We start from the raw sequence: 25,511 nt of genomic DNA, 5'->3' as shown, positions 1-25,511 counted from the left end.
TATACACGCTGTATGTTTCTAAATTTAAAGAGCTCTGGGCCTAAGGTTATTTTTTTGGATCCTGCCTAAATTGGTGCTTTTACGTTGAGCGTTGTTGTTTGTCGTAAAACTTGGAAAGATTCGATTTTAAGAGCAATACTCTTCGGCCTAAATTTTCTTTACAGGAGCATTATATTATGGGTTTTTCTAGAGACAATTGTTTAAGGATTACTAACGTGTTCTTGTGCTAGAGTAGTTTTCTATTTAAGACTTAGATCGGTGAAAGGAAATTAAATAAAAGAACTTTCTTTTTCCTACGTTTATTCCTACGTTTTACAAACATCAATTTTTCTAAATTCCTTCGTTTTTGCAATTACTGGTTTTTAAAAAAAAGGGCGCGATTAAGCCATAAAAATTTTAGATGTCACACGCAACGTTTGAAATGATTTCCTAAATATTCAGTGAACGTCAAGCTAGTCCTTCGCGCAGCCTCTTTTCAAAGATTTACGAACCCTGCCTAATTGGATCGAGGAATAATGTCTTTGTGACTAGCGAGCGGCGGCGCCATTGAGTTGTAGACCATAGAAATGCAGACTGGCGGTCAAAATAGTGCCTCTACGTGTTACAAATCCAATTCATACTATACTTAATTCTTGAAGATGCCCACGACTTCGTCCGCGTGGATTTAGTAGTTTTATAACGCCGTGGGCACTATTTAATTTTCCGGGACAAAAAGTTGCGTATGTCAATTTCCGGGAGCGCTACTTAATAGCAAATTGCATGTAAATCGGTTAGAGGTGCAGACTTTCAAAAATCCCATGGAAACTCTTTAATTTTCCGGGATAAAAAGTATCCTATGTAGCCCCGGGATGTAAGCTAACTTTGTACCAAATTTCATCAAAAGTGGTCAATCTGTTGGGCCATGAAAAGCTCGCAGACAGACAGACAGACACACTTTCGCATTTATAATATTAGTTAAGATGGATTATAAAGGCCATTTCTTCTCCTATACTGGGTTCCTTCTCCGCACATAAGTAGACGTTGACTGTCCGTTGTACTTGAAATAGCTGCAGCTGGTGCAGATCCCCGCCAGATCGCCCCAGACAATCGACCTCATTCCAAGTACATGCAGGCAACTCAGGAAGCTTAGGCTAGGCCATTTTGAGAGACCTCCTCTAGTATATGGCACCTCTATGGGTGGTGCTGTTAAATAAATGATGTGTTACCTTCCGAACCTTGTTAAAGAATCTAAGCTACGCGACGTTTCGTGTCACAATATTGCTAAGTGGGTAATGCAAAAATCACTTTAGGAAATGCAGTTCGAACACTGTCGACCTCACTGTCAGTTTTTGAGTAGGTACCCAACCAAAACACGTCACTGTACTTTGCCAAAATAATGCCAGGCCTTTGCCGGTTTCCGCACTTCGGTTGAAACTTGAAAACTAAAACGCAGTTATAGTTCTTAAATGTTTCTTCTGATTTTTCTTATTTGTTTAAATAGTCGTTTTTTGTGGAATACCCGAATGAGGGTAATGTTTTTGTATTGTAACACGCACACGCACTTACACACACACACACACGAAGTATGGACAAAATATCAGTGGCATAGGAAAGCTGTAAATCTTCATTAAATTAGAAACTAGTCGAATTGAGAATCATCTAGTTTTTAAAATTTGTCATGAAATACACATAATAGGTATAAAAAAACCCACAAGAATTCAAGTGAATACGAACAAAAAAATATTTGGACTGCATTGGACAGCAATTCGTTTTCGCTTACGGACTTGATACGTTGAAAGTTTCAAAGAACCTGACATTTAATCGGAATAGCCATTCCATACTTTTAATTCTATGAATGAATAAACTTTTATTGCACACCACAAAATTAATGCAGAAAAAACACATACGAAGCAAACCAAAATATAGGCACAGTTAGGTAGGTACAATTTGGCGGCCTTATCGCTACCTAGCGATTTCTTCCAGGCAACCAAAATGGTGCAAAGGACATAGGTATAGATATTACAGATAGGTGCTGCAAATATATACATTAATTCTATGTTATGTAGTGGGGAAAGAAATTAAATAAACGTACATACTTTGCTAAATGTCAGTAGCTTCCCTTTCACATTTCTATCTGACGCCATGTGGGCCGATACCCCTCTTATCTTCGTTAGCTGTCGGCCCACTCTCACCGTCCTCTCTATTTAATTATGCGACCGGGACTACGGGGAAATGCAGCCTGTGGCATAGATAATGGAGTGCGTGGACGATGTAGATTCGCGTGAAAGAGTTTTTGCAATCGATAGAGTTAAGTTCTAAAAATATCATCCGCGCATATTATATCTATTTTATTTCCCGGTGTGCCCTGTATGATTTTAAATATAAATAGCGAGCAAACGATCAGATCACCATGCAGCATTAGAGGAACCGCTAATGCGTTGCCGGCTTTTCAGGAATTCCTTGAATAACCCCATGTTGTTTAGAGGCTACAACGCCAAGTTGGTTATAAATTGTATTTGCTTTCGTCAACTTATATAACGTAGTAATAACTTATTCGTAGATATTACTTAAAACAACAATTTCAAAGTCAAACTCAAAATTAGTCCTGGGAATTTAACAGCAGTTTAGTTTTACTAACAATTTTCGTTAGGGATGCTACCGCCTCAAACTAGTGTGGAATAACATGGATCTATAATTTTCATCACTCGTAATTTTAACGCCCCCTTTTGCTTCTGTAATTTTGATGACCTCTTCGGCGCAGTGGAAAGCGCTGTAGTTTTATAAATGAGAGATCCAAGAGTGAAGCAGTTTGGGAATTTACCTATATTTTCTATTTTATCTTTGGTCTGTTAGGAGGCTTCCGTCCGTCCGTCGCGTCGTGTCTGTCAAGAAAACCTATAGGGTACTTCCCGTTGACGTAGAATGATGAAATTTGGCAAGTAGGTAGTACATCTTAGGCATCTTATAGTACAAGTAAAGGAATAAATACGCAAACCGTGAATTTGTAGTACAACATTTACAAAAAATTAAAATGTTTTTCAATTTTCAAAATAAGATAGGTTACTATACCAAGTGGGATATCATATGAAAGGGCTTTACCTGTATATTCTGAAACTGATTTTTATTTATTTTTTATGCATAACAGTTTTTGATTTTATCATGCAAAATGTTGGAAAAAATACCCGAGTACGGAACCCTCGGTGCGCGAGTCTGACTCGCACTTGGCCGGTTTTTAACGTATGGATGTTGTTTGTTCCAGATCTAGAGGGTAGGGCGTGGTGCGGGCGGCGGCCGCGAGCCCGGCACCATGGCGACGGTGGAGGGGCGGCCGGCGCAATATGGTGTCACCCTTCGGCAGCTGCGCGAGCTGATGGAGACGCGCGGCGCCGAGGGGCTGGCCAAGATCAACGCGCTCGGCGGGCCTCAGGACTTGTGCAAGAAGCTCTACACATCGCCCACAGATGGTGAGTACCATCTCCAATACATCATCATCATCAGAACCGGCTTTTTCCATAGGTCTACCGGTTATGCCAAAGCTTCTCGTCGCTGTAATTCGCATTTTTAAAGAATAGTTAGTTATAGTTTTTTTCAAAAAGGGCGCCTTTACTGTCTTAAACCAGTGAGCAAAAACGACTTGTTTTAGCCCGCAAAGGCGCCCATTTTTGGCTAGTGAGGTGAAAAATATTGTAGCTGTGTGGTCTGACTGTGACTCCAAATAAAACATTGTTGCACACAGTTACATAGTTGTATTTATTGGTTTTACAATGATAGTTGTATTTACAATGATGCTGAAAATAACAATCACTTAATAATGCGTAGGTCGAGAATGGGAATGAGGCTCTCGACGTGTTGAGAGAACAGTATCTAGTATGCTTCTACAATGTTAATTCTACCTTACAATAGGTATATGGTAATATAACAGCTTCAATTTATTTGCCTTTTATCGAGAATATGTCCTTCCAAGGTGATAGTACCCCACGTGCTTTAGAAAATTTCATTTTTTAGGAAAACATCATTGCGGTTAGGTTGCATAATTTGAGGGGGCATAGCTGCAAGATTCTGCGCATTACACGCCAAACAATAATAATTTTTTTACAAAAATACTTACTTAATTTTTGGAAATATATTAACAAAACAAAAGTTTTGAAATCTTAGTATTGATTTATTAGCGTTTACAGTTGCAACATTATACAAAATCGTTACAATACAACTCTTTGTATGTATGACCTAAATGTGATCTCTTTATGATCCTCACTCATTTGCATACACTGGAACAGTAAACGCAAAGATATTGGAAAAGTCGTAAAGCTCATGTAAAAGTTAGTGTGCTTACATACGAGCCTACTTTGTCGACTGCTACCGTGCGTCGTCCCGGTCGTATGGAATGCTTAATATTAAAGTGACGGAATTCAAAATGGGCCTTAAAGCACAAGCCCAACTGAGATCTGTTTTTATACAATACGCCGTCATACTCTGACTTAGTGTTTTGGTTCGACTACATGTTTTGCGCGCGCTATATAACTTCTTGTGATATTTATTTCCAAGCAGCGAAATCCTGATTGCAAAATGTTTTTTTGCGATTTACCAGTTTTTTTTAATTCGGTCACTATAATATTTATGGATAGCGTCCACCAGACGGGCCGGTTGGGCCCTGCCATACATATCTGCTATACATTTTATATGAAACTGCGTCCACTGCTGGAAAAAAATACGTATGTATAATGCATTTTGTATGCATGTAATATAAAATGCTCGCAGTACATACGGTTACGGCCTGTTCCGAGAAAACGCGTCGACGGCAGTAGTCGAACAAGTGACGCTCGTTTGTAAGAACACTAACCTCTTTACTTATCGTATGGCCTTCGCGTGACAGGACCATGTTTGTGTAAATAAACTTACGAGAATTGACTTGTCCGTTTATAACTCTAACATTGTTGTCGGTATTTCTGCCATTAAGTAATTTGTACAAGTGTAAAGTAAAAATTTATAACACCCCTTGCAAGTGAAGGTTACAGTAACTAGAAAAGAACTGATAACTTTCAAACGGATGAACCGATTTTCTTGGATTATAGCTAAGAACACTCTCGATCAAGCCACCTTTGAAACAAAAAATTAAATTAAAATCGGTTCATTAGTTTAGGAGCTACGACGCTACAGACACACACGTCAAACTTATAACACCCCTCTTTTTGGGGTCGGGGGTTAAAAACAACTGTGAAAATGACAACTTAGTCAAGAAGGTGAAAAAGTTGGTGAATTTATTAAGATTCAGATATGTTTTATTGAAAAAAAAGTTTGGTTCAGGAAGTTGTAAGTTAAGTAATATAGACAAAATGTTTTGTGAAATATAAACTACACTATATAATATACATAATATTATATACTACTAATCTAAGCCTTGTGGGCTGTGACCGCATTGCTTAGCCTGCCCACAGGAATACTAAATCAATAGACCTTATTTAATCACCGTGACCGTCAATGTACTGTTATTTCATTATGGACTAAGATCCAACGAGGGCCAGACCTTCGTTATTTTATAAAAGCTGATAGTTTCTACACATATTGTCCCCCAACATAGAGATGAAAGATCAGTGACTATGAAGTTTGAATCATGATGACTTTGGAAGATGACAGGTAACAAAGGTGTAAAAAATGTTACGTTGAAGTATAAAGTCAATTTTTTTATGTTTTCTTCCGAATAGTATTAGAAATCACGTCATGCATATCTAAACACTATCGTGGCAACCCCCTGCCCGACACCCAAGACACTTTGGCGTATGAAATTTTACACTTTTGTACCTGTTATCGCTGTCTTAAAGCCACCATGATCCAAACTTCATAGTCGCTGATCGTTCCTCCCTGTGATGGGGACAATACGCAGAAAGCTTTCAACTTTTATGAAATAACGAAGGTCTGGCCCTCGCGGGCACTCTCTCTCTCTATTAGGAATTCATTTCATGCCTCCTTCAAACATTTCATGTCGTTGAACCCCGTAATATTTCTCGGCATTACCACCCGTTAATAATTTTAACTTTCAAACGGATGAACCGATTTTCTTCGATTATAGCTAAGAACACTCTCGATCAAGCCACCTTTCAAACAAAACAAAAAAACTAAATTAAAATCGGTTCATTCGTTTAGGAGTTACGATGCCACAGACAGATACACAGACACACAGATACACACGTCAAATTTACAACCCTCTTTTTGGGACGGGGGTTAAAAATAATGTCAAAATATTAGTTAATATTTCCAAACCTTTTGACCATATAATTATGGTCTTTCTTATTCTCAATTCCAATAGACATCTGTACATGTTTGGCACAGAACTGGTCTTCTGATAGGCTGGTCGACGCTATCGGGAAATCGAAGTCACCACAGGGGAAATGTTCGGAAAATGTCACGATCCATATCGCGATAGGCGAAGGCTTATTTATCGAGATCGCCTTTCTACCAACAAATAGGAAATGTTGAAAATATCAAAATAACTAAATATTATAGCTATTTTATGATGCTTGTAAAACAAAAACTCTAATTGGGTAGCCTACTTGTTATTAAAAAATTTATCTATCGTCGTCGAAGCTCGCTTTCTTTAGACATTTATAGAGAGGAGAACAATTCTCGTTCCCAAGATTATTGTTGGGAGGGAGAATTGCAGGCAAAGGAGCTCAAGGTCGCCAAAACGCAAATGTTTGGATGATATAACTAAGGGGTGGACAGGGCTTAGTTACCCGAAATTAAAAGAGGCGGCTTTCCGGATAATGATCGCCAAACTTCGTATCGAAGAAGGCACGCGAGGCAGTGACGCGGTACGCGCGTCGCGGCTGGAGAGAATATCGTACGGGGCGCTGACGCGACGCGCAGTTCAGCTGCAGTTCAGTTCGAGTGCGTGGGCACCTTAAACGTCCACTGCTGGACATAAGTCTCTTGTATGGACTTCAATATGCAGCAATCTTGCGACACCTGGATTAGACGGCTTCTTGCGATTCGTTTAATTTTGTCTATCCACCTAGTAAGGGAAATCTAAAGCTGCGCTCTTCGAGGCAAGCCTACATTCCAGCACCTTGGGATCCTAACGTCTATGGGTTCTTCGAAATATGTGCCCGTTCACTTCAGCTTCTATTCAACTACATCGGCTTCTCTAGTTCTTCCATGGTTCTCTTCATTTCTGGTTTTAGAGAGAGTAAATCCATTTCCATGGCCCGCTAAGTGTCCAATATACTAGTACGCGACAGGTCGATATGGCAATCGGTGTATGAGGCGGGGGCGCATGGGCTGTGCTATATAAGTACCTGTGGCTAACTACAGGTTATATGTAGAAGGTATATAAACAGCATTATCTATCTCTAGTTACACATCTATCAGACATTACAGAAATTAATTGTTAAGTTAAACAAGTGTAAATTAAAAAATTTCAACACCCCCGACCAGTGAAGGTTACAGTAACTAGAAAAGAGCTGATAACTTTCAAACGGCTGAACCGATTTTCTTTGACTATTCCGCGCCTACGGTCCAAAGTATCTGAGTTTTCCAAAACATCATTTTCCATAGAGATAGTATGTCATTTTCAAATAAATAATTATGTATATCTAGGCAACGTCCATCTTGACAGCTTGACATTTGTCAATTGACACTTGAATATTATGAACCTAAGGGTTATCTAACCTTCTTTTCTACAAGAAAACTAGAAAAGAGCTGATAACTTTTAAACGGCTGAACCAATTTTTTTGGATTATAGCTAAGAACACTCTCGATCAAGCCACCTTTCAAACAAAAAAAGCTAAATTAAAATCGGTTCATTCGTTTAGGCGCTACGATGCCACAGACAGATACACAGATACACAGACACACAGATACACAGATACACACGTCAAACTTATAACACCACTCTTTTTGGGTCGGGGGTTAAAAAGTGACTATTAAACGTAGTAGTAAAGTATGGGTTACAAGTAAATAATATAATAGAAGTGTTTGCATACCAAAGAGGAAAAACAGAGCATTATTATGAAAAGTTTGAAAGCCCAGCGGTCGTAAGGCTTTAATCGTGTTTTCATCCCTAATGGATGTTCTTTCTTCATCTCCTGCGGCTTTAATTGCCTTTCTTAAAATAGAGATTTTTATGGAAGCGGGCTCAGCATTAATGTCCGTAATTATCCGTACAGCTCACACGTCGCTCGTCAAAAAGCAATTAGTGACAGCTCAAATAGTCTGTGACTCAGTATTTATGAAGATACAATATCAGACATACTTAAACGGATTAGGGGCTTTAAGATAATTGCATTCATCGCTATCGTCTTGGTCGTGTTAAGGATCTCGTGCACTAGTAGTCAAAGTCCCAGACTACTGGCCTCATTACACCAGATCACAGGAGTAGTGACCAGATGTTCTATGTATAACTAACTATTCATGTTAACTATACTCTATCCGCGGAAAGGAAGTGTATAGCGCTCTCTCTGTTATGTAATCCCATACAAATGATAGAGAGAGAAATTCCCGTAGGAGTTAACCATTTTGAGGCACCAACCAATCAAAAACATGTTTTCAAAAACATTTGAAATCCAATTCGAAAATGTTTTCAAAAAACATTCGAAATTCAATTGGAAGATATAGTTTCGTTTGATTGGTTGGTAACTGTCCCTGTCATTTGTATGGGATTACCTACGTAACAGAGAGAGCCCTATACTAACTTCTTTCCATGGATAGAATATAGCTTGCGTCCAATGGTTGATGATGCGTCCAATGACTTGGGCCATCTGTGCGCGACATCCCTTAATTCATTAGGGCATTCGCTGTACAAAATTTCGTCAAAATCGGTTAAATGAATGAGCCGTGTAAAGGTAATAGACAGAAGGACACACTTTCGTATTAATTATAGTATTAGTCTGGATTTTCTTTGATAAGAAAGGAGAACTAAGAGAGTCCAATTAAATCGCATAAACTAAAAAATAGTCGTAGTTTACATTTTGTTTTACGTTAAGAGCTAATTTATCCTGTTCCGTGGAACCCACAGACAATTTATGTTTACTTCCGCTGCTTGAACACTTGGAAGTTGGAACCATTTAAAGAAATTGAATTTCCCCAGACACAGCATTTGTCGTTTTAGACATTTCCTAGGAAATATCTTCACCAATTCGCTTCCCGGAAACCTAGAACTAATATAATGCAATTTAGCTAATTTACAAAAGCAACGTTACCTACTTAACTTCACTACTAATGTTTGAAACCACCACATAAATGGAATAATTAACATTTTTACTTTAATGCCACATTTGTGAAAATATACGTAGTCAGCAGTCACATAAAAATCTAGCAGAACGTTTGCCTTGACTTTCTTTGGTTTACAGAACTGAAAAAATAAAGTACGGAAGTTTTAAAACTTACCCTATTCATATAATGTGAAAGTATAAATCGCCTCAATGACACATGATATATACCTACGCTCAAAAGTGGTTGAGCGGATATCGCGGACACTTTTTAACGTCAAAGCTCATGTAATTTTTCATCACGGATTGAAACTTATGAAACCGTTATAGAGCTGATAGGAAGTGAATTTCTGTTATATCTAATCATGTTTTATTAAAAATGAATTTAAATCTTCCTCATTTTTTTTCAAAAGAAAAGAGGTCTAAGTAAACAAATTGTAGCTGAAATAGCTGATAATAATTTATAACGAGCCTTGTTCCTGTTCAGTTAAATTTTCGTGCTTGTAATTCGGTATCGTTGCGGAAAGGCCCGAGGCCGTCGAACCCCGATCGATACGGAAAGGACCTTTTTGGGCTTAATGCGCTGTGATACAATTTGGGGCTTTTTAATCACTTGCGTGGGCGGATTGGCTTATTACCATTGTTGCTAAGTGGCTGATTTTTTTTTCCGCTGGTAAAAATGCAATTACGCATCCGGCACACAAGCCGGTATGTGGCACTCACTGGCTATGCTACAGCATTAAACTGCAAGTGTAAATTTTAACACCCCCGACAAGTGAAGGTTACAGTAACTAGAATAGAGCTGATAACTTAAAACGGCTGAACCGATTTTCTTGGATTGCTAAAAACACTCTCGATCAAGCCACCTTTCAAACAAAAAAACTAAATTGAAATCGGTTCATTAGTTTAGGAACCACAGACAGATACACAGATACACACGTCAAACTTATAACACCCCTCTTTTTGGGTCGGGGGTTAAAAAGACCCAGCGGTACCGTCCGCGTCAAGTATGAGGCGTCTCAGGAGAGGCGTTTCTGTAGAGATACTTCGAGTTGTCCTAACGCTTACTTGCTAACTTTGACAGAGGCTTTGAAGGCAGAGGCTAACTTTGAATTAATTATATTATTAGCTTAAAATTTAGGACTTGTTCCTGTTCAGTTTAATTTTCGTGCTTCTTATTATGTATCGTTACGAAAAGCCTATGAATCGCCTATTTTTCTTTGATTTCACATCACCCATAGCCTAAATATACCTATGGTCGATTCAGGGTCAAAGCGTGAGTTCCCCACTCAAGTTCACTCTGGCTGTAGTAAAAGACAGTTTCGCTTAGATGACAGTTTCCTTTGAGATTTTATTGATGCCATACAAGAGCGCTATAAAGGTTTCCGCTAACGTGCTTACGTAAGTAGGTACGTGGAACTAACCCCATTTCTTAATCAGCTTCGATCAAACATGCATCGCCTATCTGGGTCAAGTTCGGTGCGAAGGGATGATAGCTTGGCTTCGTGTTATATTTTTACTCTTCAAAGACGTCTTTAAGGTTCCGTACCTGCAAATTAAAAAAGGAAACCTTATAGGATCCCTTCGTTGTTTGTATGTCTGTCTGTCGTGTCTGTCGAGAGTTCAAGACCCGTCAAGGGAATCTAAGCCTTAGGCCTCATTCGCACGACAGCTTTTTTTAACGTCCGTTAAAAAAGCGTTCAAATAGAACAAATGCATTCCCAAGTACATATCTGTTCAAACGTCAACGCTTTTTTTACGCGCACTTTGTATTGTCAGCGCAACGCCGGGTTTTAACGCAACGCTTTTTTAAAGCTCGTCCGAATTAGAGCTTAGGGTACCTACGTCCCATTGACCTAGAATCATGAAATTTGGCAAGTAGCAACTAGCGTCTTAAAACAAAATTAAAAGGAAGAATCCGAAAACTTTTTTGAGAATTTGTGGTTACATCACAAAAAAGTGTTATTTTTATTACTACGATAAACTGTACCTAATAGTAAAAAGCCATAATAGCCTAGTGGCTAAGATATCTGCCTCCTATTCGGAAGGTCGGGGGCTCTATCCCGGGCACGCACCTCTAACTTTTCGCAGTTATGTGTGTTTTAAGCAATTAAATGTCACTTGCTTTAACGGTGAAGGAAAACATCGTGAGGAAACCGGCATGCCTGAAAGTTCCCCGTAATGTTCTCAAATATGTGTGAAGTCTGTCAATCCGCACTAGGCCAGCGTGCCAGACTATGGTCTATAAGCCCTTGTCGTTATGAGAGGAAAGCCGTGCTCAGTAGTGGGCTGGCGATGGGCTGATCGTGATAATGGTATTCATTCATTGAAGGTTTCATAATAAAATAATTCTCGACTACCTTCACATAGGTTGTTTCGTCCAAAATCTCCTGAAAAGGGCTGAAGAGCATCACTTACCGAGTTTATTAGGGATCATCTTTTATTACGACAGTCGTTATAAACTTTATAGCGATCGTTATGGCGATTTATGAAAGGATCGTTAATGTTAATAATATTTATTTGAAGATGATCTTCACGTGTTCCAGGAAAAAAAACATAATCTTAGTGCCTTCAACAGAAGTTGAAACCTTCAAGTGAAAACGTATCTATCGTCTAGGCAGGCGAGTTCTAATAAGAATGCATGCTACATTCTTACGATTAGTTGTGATTAAAGTCAAGTAGAAGGCTTTTGAGTTAAAACCTAACTAAAGGACCTATGCTGCACTCAAGCACAGTTCACGATAGGCATGAAACCTTGTAACGAAACCTCGAGGCTTCACCTACTCTGGCAAGCATCAAATGTAGGCTATGAAACAGCGCGTCGTGGCAGCATGACAACCATAAACAACCAAAAAGTTACAATTTTTAAATTTCACGTCACCCCCCAGTGCTCAAAAAGGCACCTAATATTTGACAGATGTCGATTCAGGTTCAGTTCAAACCGAGCCTATGTCCATCTCTATGATTTTCCAGGATAAAAGTAGCCTATGCCGTAATCGGTTCAGCAGATGGCTGTGAAAAGCTAACAAGACAGAGATACAGACAGTAAGGTTTTCAAAATTGCTTTTATACATGGCATAATATTGTATATCAAATCTTTGAAAAGAGCAACCGCCGAGTTTCGTGCTGGTTCTTCTCGGAGGAAAGGCATTCCAAACCAGTGGTAGATAGCTTTTGACGATTCAAAAGAACTTGTAAAAGTCTAATTGAATAAAAATATTTTGAATTTTGAAAATAAATGGTACGATATGATTCGTAAAACCTAGTCACAAAATAAATTAATATATCTACCTACACTTTACTTAAATCTCAATATAAAAAAACTAGTACATACTTGCTTGTATTAATATTGGTTTGGAATCAAAAGCAGATGTAAAGTACTGGAATTATGCTAAGAAGAAAATTTCTCAAGTCTTTCAAAGAGACTAGACATTAATATTCAATACATCGTAAGTACAGTAAAAGTTGATAACACATAAATATGCGTTCACGAAACGCAATAACAAATTGCTATCAACGTCCGTAACGGCTGTCGTAATAAAACTGATCCCCAATAAACCTTGCAAGTGATGCTCTTGAGAATTCTTCAGAGCGATTTGGAATAATTACAAGAAACTTGAAAACCTAAACTTGAAATTCTGCATGCAGATTTTGTCTATAACGTAGACACTTAAAAAAGCTTTTGAGTAATGCCGGAGCGGGTTAGCTAGTTGCTTATGCCTTATAACGTCTAAACTTCTTGGTGAGTTTTAACTTTTAATGCGGCTTTCACTCTGAAATGTACATATACTAGAAAAGAGCTGATAACTTTCAAACGGCTGAAACGATTTTCTTCGATTATAGATAGCGAAGAACACTCTCGATCAAGCCACCTTTCAAACAAAAAAACTAAATTAAAATCGGTTTATTCGTTTAGGAGCTACGATGCCACAGACACACACACACGTCAAACTTATAACACTCCTCTTTTTGGGTCGGGGGTTAAAAATTCACGTAAAAAGCCCGCCCATGAGAAGACGGGGCAGTTAGCAAGTGATATTTATTAAAATAACACTGCCTTCAAACGGTTCCACATCTATACTGAGGATATTAAGACCTAGTTTCCTTGGCGATTGTTTGCTTATTCCGTCGGTGATGAATTGCCCCTGTCAAGCGCTCACCGTGGTGTGCAGTGCAAACGAAAAATGATCTGCTACTTTACTGCAAAGTAAGGTCTTTATCTCGGGAAAAATGTCTTATTGTTCATTACTCATCTACTCGCAGAAGGAAAGGAAAATGTTTATCGGTGCGAAAACTTAAATTCATAAATTACATTACATTGTTATATTGATGAACAGTGCTAACGAAAAATCCATATTACTAAGTTATATGTAAGTTGTAAGTTATATGATGTACTTCGTCCGCGTGGATTTAGCTTTTAAAATCCCACGGGAACTCTTTGATTTTATAAACTATAGTTTTTTTGCTCGCGACTTCTTCCGAATGATATAATTTATAGCACACGGAGATAATGTTGGTATCTATCATTATCCCTCTACATACAAACTGTCTGTATATAATGACTAGCGACCCGCCCCGGCTTCGCACGGGTGGACATTTATTTTTTCTATTTTCCGGGATAAAATATAGCCTATACGGATTCGGAAGAATCCCTCTAAGTAATGGGGTAAAAGAAATTTTGAAATCGGTCCAGTAGTTTTTGAGCCTATTCAATACAAACACACAAAAATACAAAGGTTTCCTCTTTATAATATTAGTATAGATAGTAAAGAGAGATGTGAATTTGAATTATTGTGGAAGCAATCTAGCTGAAATGTAGAGAACAACGCAAAGAGCTTTCCTAATGCATTCTGAACGTCTGACCTTTTGTAGTAGACCAATTAGGCCTTCGAGCAATTAAGTGTATTCCTTGCAAGCCTTTTATCAAATGCTAACGACCTTTAGTACATTGATGCAGCACTTTATACGCTGTTCTCTATATAAACATACAGACTTATTACTCCGATTATTCTGTTATTTGTTCTAGATCCAAAACTAAGCCAATTATCAATTTTCTTATATCCCTTTTCAATTATGCCGACAGCAATAAATACTTTTAATAAAATTATATCTATTTTGAAAGTTGAAATATTTCTATATGTATTAGGCCATAAGGCAACTTCGTGTGTAAATAAATCATACTTCCAATTTGCAGGTTATAAATACTTTAGATTGGATTGCCTCATGAAAGAAAATATCTTGAGGAAACCTGCTTACCTGAAAGCTCGGCTTACTGTTTTCAAAAGTGTGTGAAGTCTGCCTATACGCACTAGGCCTGCGTGGTGGATTATATGGCCTAAGCCTTTTTCATTCTCAGAGGAGGCCCGTACTCAGTAGTGGGCCGGCGATGATGATTCATTAATTCTTGCAGTAACTAGCAGTTATGTATTAAATACATCGTGCATATCCTTCGCTAGATGCCGTCACGTCTCAAATTATGCGAACCTTGTGGTATAATTGAAATAAGTCGGACATGGCTGGAGTGAAATGTAATATGGCCACGATGTGACCAGATTAATGCAGTCTATGTCATACCTAGCAATGATACCGCTTGTTTTTCTACTATTATGTAGGTAGTGGTAGTTGGTACAGACTGATTCTGAGCACAACTGAGTATTCATTATCCTCTTCTTACTAATGTAATGAGAAAAGGACAGACACAGTTTGACAGTTCTGAATTTAATTTAGAGCTGCCAGAGAGTGACTTTAGCTGCCAGACGCGAGCCGATTGTTTTTTGTAGCGTGCGCTAAAATTTAGAGTCTTTAGATGTAAAATTCATGTTTTGTCCTTTTTTAGCAAGATTAAATTGATACTCTAAAAGTTTAGAGAAAGGCAACAGAATCGGCGCCAATATGTTCCTTAGAACAAAGAACTTAGAAACAAAGCTAAAATTAATATGAGACAATTCGATGTGAACGTGTCTCACATATTTTTAGCGTTCAGCTTATTTTCTCACAAATAAAGATGATGATTCAAAAGGACTTATAAAAGTCATTTAAATTAAAAAAAAAAAATTTGTATATAAAATTTTGAAATTAACCAAGTGATTTAAATTTTAGTTATTATACAAATATCAAACACAGAGACGTAAATTATAATTGCGAGTACAATTTATTCATAACCCGTGCCTAAATTGTAATTAAAATTTAATTAAGTAAAATCCGCTTCCAAACCTTTAGTTTACCCCCAGTATAGTAGATGAAATAATAGTCTTAACAAAATTTGTAGTTATAACTAGATGATGATGAACTTCGTCGGCGTGGATTTAGGTTTGATACCGAGGTAGCTTGCGTCCCTGTAATTAACACAGGCAACAGTATTTATCCCGGAAAATCAAACAGTTCCCACGGGATCTTTAAAAACCTAAATCCACGCGGACGAAGTCGCGGGCATCTTCTCGTAATATTATTATATTAGTATGGATTTAATGTATCTACAAATAGATTTAAAACTTGGTATGTAGTATATCTATACTAGGCGACAGGTCGAGATGGCAATCGGAGTGGGGACGCCCCACACATCCGCACAGCTCCCGCACCAACCCGGTGCGGGATAGCGTGCGTAACGTGCGGGTGTGCGGTGCGTCTCTCGCCTCATACATCGATTGCCATCTCAACCTGTCGAATACTATACAAGTTCAAATCTTAATATCTGAATAAAAAGTTCCGACTCTGACTCATCAACGCCCAGCGCTTGGACACAGAAAGCTGTTTTGTACAGAGGTTCCCTTTGTAATAAAAGAAATAAGGCCGGAATTCTTTTAATTCCCCCAAACAGGAACTAAGAAAGATTTACATATATTTTCGCCAAACAAAGCCACAGATTAAAATAGTAATTTAACAATTTCAAGCTTCGTATCCACTAGATAAATATTAAAGGCGAATTAGGTATTCCATTTACTAAAATATATTTTATTATCTATTCCGCTTCCTATTTTAAGATTGATGAGAACATTTCGAATACGACTGTTAATTAAGCATATCATAATAATCCTTGTCAGTTATCATTTTGTTCCAAGAAAAACATGAATATTTTACCAATTGTTCAAACAATAATTACAATAAGCTCCAGAACTATTATTCAACTCATATAATAGGTACATTATGACTTATGATGAGTCATAGTTCATCGAATTCTAAAAGTGATATAGTAGGTACATGCCTAAGCATATGTCTCTCACTGACAGACGGAGAAATAATTGTACACAAACAATAGGCACGTAAGTGTAAACCGATGTAACAGTAGCTCCCAAATGTAAATTTTACTAAGCCTATCGCAGACGTTCGAAACTCGATAAAGTAGAAAACTGTACATTAGAATGTATCGACCCAATTAAATACCCCACAAAAAACGGGCCAAAAAAAATTGGCGTAATGTTTTTGGCGATTTGATTATTTTGACGGAAAGAAGTACAAGTGAAAAAATTTTCAAAAGAAAAATAAAACCGACTTCAAAAACAAAAAACACTAAAAAGTAGAAAATAATTTTTGTATAGCTACACATGTAATGTACATAGGTATAAAGTCGAGCGAGCATATTAAAACAAAATTAGAAATCCAAGAGTGAAGCTCGCCCGACTTCATACCTATGTACATTACATGTGTAGCTATACAAAAATTATTTTCTACTTTTTAGTGTTTTTGGTTTTTGAAGTCGGTTTTATTTTTCTTTTGAAAATTTTTTATTTCACAATTTTTAGTGGCCCTACTGTACTATAATATGCTATGCCCAGTTAAAACCCTACTGTTTACTAAGCTATTACAGTGATCGCGAGCAATTTGCTCTTATCCATTGAGGAGTTCTGTTCTCCATCTCCGAAGATATTCATCAGATCTTCACCAAATTTATATAGGACCACCTGCACAGTATACCCTTTCAAACAAAAAAAATATTTCCAAATCGGTCCAGGGGTCTTTGAGTAATCGGGGAACATACATAAAAAATAAAAAAAATAAAAATTCCTGACGAATTGAGAACCTCCTCCTTTTTTGGAAGTCGGTTAAAAACACATAACATAACATAACATAACATAATGCGTTGAATTGACGTAGAATCGGATCTTCGCTAACTCAGCGCTCAACACTAAAATGATAGATAGCCATTGAATTCATTTGACATTGGTTGGTTCATTAAAATATTTTGTTGTAGAAAACCTTCAATAGATTGAAAATAAATATCAGATAAGCTAGCTATCTATCATTCAGTGTTGATGATTGAGTTATTGAATCACCCACCTGGTTGTCATAGTCGGGATAAATATCGGTCTCAAACAAAAATCGGTTGTCTCCGTTAGCTCTTGCAGCTAATTTATTCGCGAATATGATTATTCAAATGAATCATCCCGTCCATGTATGAATCTAAAACGCTCTTGCTCAAGTGCACAGTCACGTTCAAGTCCCTTGCAATTGTAAAAGCTTCTATAGTGAATAGTTGAATGGTAGTAATAAAACAAGAGGAGTTACGGCCGGTTCACATTTAGTAGTTATTAAGTAAGCACATTTCAGCACTGGACTGGAGTAAGTGTCTCATAACACTCGTCTCGTCGTCGTAAGTGTCTCGGGTCTGCGATCTAAAGGTGGTTTCGAACCTGCAGTGGATTCCAATGGTGAGCGCCTGGTGGGAACCAAAGCAGCCGAAGCTTTTGCAAACTTTTTCTCAAGCGTATTTCTCCCCGAAGTTCCAGCACTGAATGCTTCGGAGGCAAATAGCTCTGATAACAGCCGCAACAGTAATATGATATGTGTACAGAATTTTTCTCCACAGCAAGTAAAGCGTGGTATTACTAAGTTGAAGCCTAATAGCTCTGTAGGCCCGGACGAAATTCCACCGTCTATACTCAAGAAGTCCAGTTATTTTGTACTCCCCCTCTTCCATATATTTAACCTATCTCTGAAATCTGGTACTTACCCATCACAATGGAAGCTGTCAAGAGTTACGCCTATTCCTAAAACTGGTAATACCGTAGCTGTTGAGGATTTCCGCCCTATAGCTATCCTGTCTACACCGGCTAAAGTTTTTGAGAGCATACTACATGAAATAATTTATAAGCAGGTCAATGTGTTTCTCTCTGACGAACAGCACGGCTTTAGGAGCAAGCGATCGGTTAATAGTAACCTATTGACATTGGTCGACTACATTTCCGAATGCTTAGATCGTGGCGGACAAGTGGATGTCCTTTACTTTGACTTTCGGAAAGCGTTCGACAGGGTCAACAATGATATATTATTATCCAAGTTGAGTAAGATTGGCTTCGCTCCCAACCTCTTACAACTTATGGCAAATTATCTTCAAGACCGGAAACAATTTGTGCGGCTTGGCTTGTATGAATCCAAATCCTACCACACTCGTTCAGGCGTCAGTCAAGGCTCGATTCTTGGCCCTCTCCTTTTCCTGATAATGATCAATGACCTACCATCAGTGCTTGAAAGGGCCAAGTGTTTGCTATACGCTGATGACCTGAAATTGTTTATGGAAATAAAATCTGAGGCTGAATGTGTTGAACTTCAGAATGATATTGATGCTGTCATCAAATGGAGTGACGAAAACAGAATGGAGTTCAACACCGATAAATGTTCGGCTATGACTTTTGGACGCAAGAGGTGTCCAGTTTACTTCCCTTATAATATGAACGGGGTTCAGTTGCCCAGACAAACTAATATAAAGGACCTAGGAGTAATATTTGACCATAAACTTACATTCCATGACCATATTTCTACACTCGCCTCCGAATCATTCAAACGGTTGGGATTTGTTTTGCGAAATACTCGAGATTTTCAAAATTGTCACACGATAAAACTAGTATTTGATGCTTTGGTTCGTGCCAAGCTAGAAACCAGCGCCTGTATCTGGAATCCATACGAAAGCACTTACATCTTGCTACTTGAAAAGGTCCAAAAAGCCTTTTTAAGGTATTTATATAAGAGATTGTATGGGTATTACCCATTTATGTACCCCACAAAATTTCTCCAAGGGCACTTGGGTTTCAACTCGCTTAAAACCCGACGAGAGTGCGATCAAATTGGTACAATTTGCAAAATTCTTAGGGGTGTGATTGACTGCTCTGAGCTGCACAACAAGCTCTGCTCCGTTTACGCACCCACTGATTATAGCTACCTCCGCCGCCGCCGCAAGTTTTTCGTGAGTCCGTTTAGTCGCACGGTAGCGCGCGCCAGGTCTCCCATACCGCGCACTTTGGCAGCGCTGAACGCGCTGCTGAAGGAGTCCCCTCGCTGTGACATATTTGCTGACAAATGGGCTGACCTCATAGGTCAGATCCTGCACTTTTGTGAAAATTTGTAGTTGACATATTTGATTATTATTGACTTTATTGTGTAACTTACAAATTCTAATTTGACAAATTTATTTTTATTGTGTAACTTAATTTAATTAGTGTAATTGGACTTAAAAGGTCCGTTCTAATTAAATAATTAAATAAATAAATAAATAAATAAATAAATAAATAACTTATACATGACTCGATTTGTTTACAAACCTCTGAGTTGTAAATATCATGGATTTTATACTGGAATGCCACTGAATTGTAGTTAAGTAGGTTTATTGCGTTGAAGTTATTGTATTAAGCGCGCTACTACCCGACTGGAGTGTTTTCTAGATTCAGTACACTGAATTAAGATCAGTATGGGTGCAACCAATCAGTACAGTGAAATCATTATACCTACTTCATTATACACATCAATAGAGACATAACTAAGAGTATCGGGTATTTTTGTATTTCTACTGTCGAAGTGAAACATTTTCTGCTGTACCTAACACTGTGACCTAACAGTATAATAAGTAAAATGTTTCTGCAAAATTAAGTATTTAAATTTGATAAATAAAAATGTACCGTTGATGGCCTTACCGCTATAAGTCTAGTCCAGTTAACCTAGGAGAGATAATTAAAAACAAATATAAATAGGAATAAAATGTAGTGATTGAGGAATTTATTGTAATTGTAATAATATATTGTAATCTGTTTTGATTGCTCGATAAAATAAAATAAATTAAAATGAAACTCTACTAGAATAATGTGAACCGGCTTTATGTAATGCATCGGCCTGCATCGATTACTAGCTAATGCGATTTGACTAGATACTTTATCTGGTTATATTCGGGTAGAGTCGTGTGGTTGGCGCACTGTTTCAATGCAATTGTTAGTTGGATTAATTTTATACAGGCTTTTATCACTACTATACGGTATTTACCTATGTCTACGGTAATCCTTACTAATATTATAAATGCGAAAGTGTGTCTGTCTGTCTGCTACGTTTTCACGGCGCAACCATTTTAAAGAAATTTGGTACAGACTTGGGATACATCCCGGGGAAGGACATAGGCTACTTTTATCCCGGAAAATTGAAGAGTTCCTACGGGATTTCAAAAAAAACCGAAATCCACGCGGGCGAAGCCGCGGGCATCCTCTAGTATTCTATAAATTATTTTTCAGTGATTCTCAGAGGGTCTCCCAAAATACATAAAATCCAAATCAGTCCGTTGCGACGTGATTGCAACCACCCAACAAACAAACACACTTTCCAATTTATAATATTAGTTGGTAGTAATTATTAAAGTTTGTGTTTATTGGTGCTTATCTCAGAAACTACTGTACGGATTTTCATACGATTTCACCGATAGAAAGAGGCATAGTAAAATAAGTCGAAAAAAAATCGTCACCCATGCGAACTCGCTATTGATTAAATGAAATCAAAGTATTTCAAGGTAATCTTAAATAAGTTATCACTGCCTTTATCGATGTATTAACCCACTTTAGGTGATAAATTCTTTATCTTTGCCTTCTTATTAACGTTTGTATATCATAGTCATAGTAAGTAAACAGATATCTTGCACTTAGATATATAATTACCATCGGATATTGCAACAAGTGTAAATTAAAAATTTATAACGCCCCCGACAAGTGAAGGTTACAGTAACTAGACAAGAGCTGATAACTTTCAAACGGCTGCTGAACCGATTCTCTTGAATTATAGTTAAAAACACTCTCGATCAAGTCACCTTTCAAACAAAAAAAAACTAAATTAAAATCGGTTCATTAGTTTAGGAGCTACGATGCCACAGATACGCAGATACACAGATACACACGTCAAACTTATAACACCCCTCTTTTTGGGTCGGGGGTTAAAAATAATACCTAGCATGTACCTTCCCATAGTAAACGACAGGTTGAGTTGGTAATCGGGGTATGTGGTGGCGGGGGGGACGCCCCATACACCCGCACGTCATCCGCGCTCGGCCGTAGCGGGTAAGCGTGGGGGGTGTGCGGGGCGTCCCCACCCCGGTTGCCATCTCAACCAGTCGCGCACTATACACGATATGAATTCTCACGACTAATCTATTCTGCTTCGTGTTATCATCTAGTTGTAGATGATTATTATATGCATCATGAATGTAATTAAATACGAACAAACAGCGTCTAATTAGTAATTACATAGGGAATTCAACGGTAATTGTATATCAAGTAGCATGAACCACTGCATAGTATCGGAATTGTCATAACTTGCATAAAATAACAATATTATCATCGAATACTTAATAGTATAATACCTATACTCTCTAGTACGCAAAATACAGGACGCAAAGCAGTGTGGCATAACACGTAACTCTCTCTTTCTTTCTCTACCTCTCTCTATGAAAAACAAGTAAATGCATCGAATTGAAAGAGCTCAATCGATTTATTTCTTGGATGAAATAAACACATCTATTTAAATTTTCATTAATTCACATCAATGACACGTCTGTAACGTATAAATTAGTATAAAACCTTTCTTTCATTCGTTCGATATTTCCCTTACTTTCTTTCTAAAGCCAAATTGTTTCTGACACGACCCACGATCTCCCTTAATGATAAATGGATGCATTCTAAGATGGAAACGCAAGCTTTTGTCTAACAAGAGTTTTTAATTTCTAATCTATTTCTAGTTTATACTTTTGATCTATTAATCAGCTTAAGTACGTATGTGCGTTCACGTAACAGAGGTCTAACCACAAAGCACTACACGTCAACCTTCATCGAGGTTGATTGAGTACACTTCGTTCACTCACTCCGGACCTCCTAAAACTTCCTACCTCAGTAATGTGAAGTGAAGTCAGTCTACTGATGAACAGATAGATAGGAACTGGCAAACAACTTGAGTAGGTAGGTAAAGTAGGCACAGTAAATTTTCACATTTATAATATGGGTAGCAATGACGTAAATATTATTGCTATGCGCTGAAATCAATTATAGTTAACTTTTCTTTTAGAAAAGTTTCTTTTTATTGGACTTAAAGATGGGCATTGAAGAAGGAAGTTATGACAAGTTTATGACCCTTACATGCTTTTACTTACATGTATGAATAATAAAAATGTGTGAGAGTAAATTAGTATGTAAACCAGTGACGTTAGCAGTACGGACGTAATGATGATATCACGAGTGACAGCAAAGGCAGAAATAAAGTCTGATGCTTAGTCATATCATATTATGTCATCATAGTTACGTTGAACCTTGCGTGGAACATAAAATAGTAAAAAAAACCGGTCAAGTGCGAGTCGGACTCGCACGCAGAGTTCCCTACCTTGCGGTGGTAGTACCATCACACAAAATACTTTAACATTTTTATGTGCAATACTGCAAGTCAATGACAACAGCACCATCTTTATGTGATATTCTTAAGTTTTGATATTTTTTGTAAAAATGAACTTCACGATTTTCGGATTATTTTTCTTTTACTTGTACTATAAGCCTACCTACCTGCCAAATTTCATGATTCTAGGTCAACGGGAAGTACCTACTATCTACTCTATAGGTTTAGGACAGACACGATAGACGGACAGACAGACAGGCAACAAAGTGATTCTATAAGAGTTCCTTTTTTCCTTTTGAGGTATGGATCCCTAAAAAATATTTACATCAGTGTTCGATAAAATTATAGTCCTGGTTAAGTGTAATCAGACAGTAAAGGATATAGCCAATGGATATAATATTTCAAAAATAACTCATGATATCATATCATAGACAATGACCAAAACTAGTTGTGCATAATCCATGTATAACTTGGACATGCGTCATAACCTAGTCATTTATATGCCATGGAAGTAAAATATAAGTCCAGAAAATTCCATTGCTATTGTGTCCTTTTTTAGGGTTCTGTATCTCAAAAGGAAAAACGGAACCCTTATAGAATCACGTTGTTGTCTGTCTGTCTGTTTGTCCGTCTTTCCGTCTGTCGTGTCTGTCAAGAAAACCTATAGGGTGCTTCCCGTTGACCTAGAATCATGAAATTTTGCAGGTCGATAGGTCTTATAGCACAAGTAAATAAATGAAAAAACCGAAAACCGTGAATTGGTGGTTACATCTTTCCCAGGCTTCCTACCAAGAGAAACCAGTTAGAAACTTAGAGATTGCTTTATGATCATTAAAAAGACTACAGGTCTAGAAAAGTATTCAAGTTAAACTTTTTCTGTAGGTCTTTAATGTAATGATGACATCATTCGAAACTGCAATAATAGTGGCAAGGCCTTGCATAAACTTAAGGCATGCGTCATCATCATCAATACGTAATTGAGACCTAGGTCATTCAGTTTAAGTATGACCACGTAGGTAGCTATCTACTTGTATTGAATGTACAGCCTGCTTAACATTGCCAAATGAAGAGCCATTATGTGCAAATTTAGCGAAAGCCAATTTTACTCAATAGTGGACCTTTATTTATGCTGCACAAGAAATCATCGAGAGTAAAAAGTATTGCTTAATTTCACGCTGTCTGAATTTTCAATGTTTATAAATAGCCTGTTACTCTTTCGTTGTTTGTGCGCAGACGGTCTTATAAATAATAATTAAAGTTAGCAAACCCACCGCATCATACGTACCTATATGTAAAGAAACCGCTCCGGCTACCTGCTCCGTCTTGAGTGCACATTAAAACTGCACAGGCAAGACCGAGAACTGCGCAGTCTAATCTACAGGGTGTTTGGTAATTAGTATATAATGACTACACGTACCCATGCTACTTTGATCTCATAAATACATTGCTGAAGTATAATGACGAGATAAAATTGTAAAAATTTCCATACAAAATTAATTTTTTTTTAATGTCAAAATTTTCATGACCCTAACGTGCCCTAACTCACTGAGATCGTTGGCTCCGCCTATTTAAAAATGGCCAACGATTTCAGTGAGTAAGGAAGGGCACATTAGGGTCATCAAAACTTTGAAAAAAAGAATTTATGAAATTTTTTGTAATTTAAACTTCATCATTGTATTTATCAGACCAAAGTAGCATGGGTACGTGTCGTCATTATATATACTAACTAGCCGATGCCAGCGACTTCGCCCGCGTGGATTTAAGTTTGAAATCCCGTGGGAACTCTTTCATTTTCCGAGATAAAAAGTAGCCTATGTGCTAATCCAGGATATTATCTATCCCCATTCCAAATTTCAGCCAAATCCGTCAAGTAGTTTTTGCGTGAAGGAGTAACAAACATACACACACACACACACACACACATACAAACTTTCGCCTTTATAATATTAGTGTGATTACCAAACACTCTGTATAGCAGCTTTTGGAACTGCGCGGGATACCGTCTTGCCTCGACACGCTTGCACTTAACTGCGCGAACTGGCTTGTGCAGGTACGCTCTCAGGTAAGATGGGTCGTGTAGCCGGAGCTGAGACACCAGTGTCAAAGCATCACTATTTCATGATCCCCAAGTTGACTAGACTACGGTCGCATCAGATTCAAATCTGATTATCGTGCCTTGCTTCGAACAAGTGTAAATTAAAAATTTATAACACCCCCGACAAGTGAATGTTACAGTAACTAGAAAAGAGCTGATAACTTTCAAACGGCTGAACCGATTTTCTTGAATTATAGCTAGGAACACTCTCGATGAAGCCACCTTTCAAACAAAAAAAACTAAATTAGAATCGGTTCATTAGTTTAGGAGCTACGATGCCACAAACATATACACAGATACAGATGCCACAGACAGATACACACGTCAAACTTATAACAACCCTCTTTTTGGGTCAGGGGTTAAAAAGAAAGGAAGTATTGAGTGAAAGAAGACGATAAACAATAATCAATTTACTGGCTACCACTGTTTAAATTTTTCTATTTCACTCTAGAAAAGTATATTGATCTAATCTAAAGGATACTGAATTTAGGAAAAAAACGTATTGTCGGACAATATTTTGCCGAGCAACGAAGGCGCCGGCATTGTTGCGTCCTCGGTTTTCGTCCCGAATCAATTTCATGACGTCACCCTCCAACCTTCACCCCATCCCCTCT

At 37.8% G+C, this 25,511-nt stretch overlaps 1 protein-coding gene across 17 annotated transcripts in view; it reads left to right on the top strand.

The window, feature by feature from the left end:
- LOC123877396 (plasma membrane calcium-transporting ATPase 3) overlaps positions 1-25,511 on the top strand; it is a 251,475-nt gene that overhangs the window by 152,393 nt on the left and 73,571 nt on the right. For all 17 annotated transcript variants that reach the window (XM_045924143.1, XM_045924141.1, XM_045924140.1 and 14 more), the window contains one exon: positions 3,239-3,443. In XM_045924143.1, the coding sequence (XP_045780099.1) occupies positions 3,287-3,443 (157 nt within the window). In that variant the 5' untranslated portion in view covers positions 3,239-3,286. The remainder of the gene's footprint in view (positions 1-3,238; positions 3,444-25,511) is intronic.

The sequence above is a fragment of the Maniola jurtina genome, chromosome 23, assembly GCF_905333055.1.
Source record: "Maniola jurtina chromosome 23, ilManJurt1.1, whole genome shotgun sequence".
Taxonomy (NCBI): domain Eukaryota; kingdom Metazoa; phylum Arthropoda; class Insecta; order Lepidoptera; family Nymphalidae; genus Maniola; species Maniola jurtina.
This window is presented reverse-complemented; position numbering and strand designations above follow the sequence as displayed.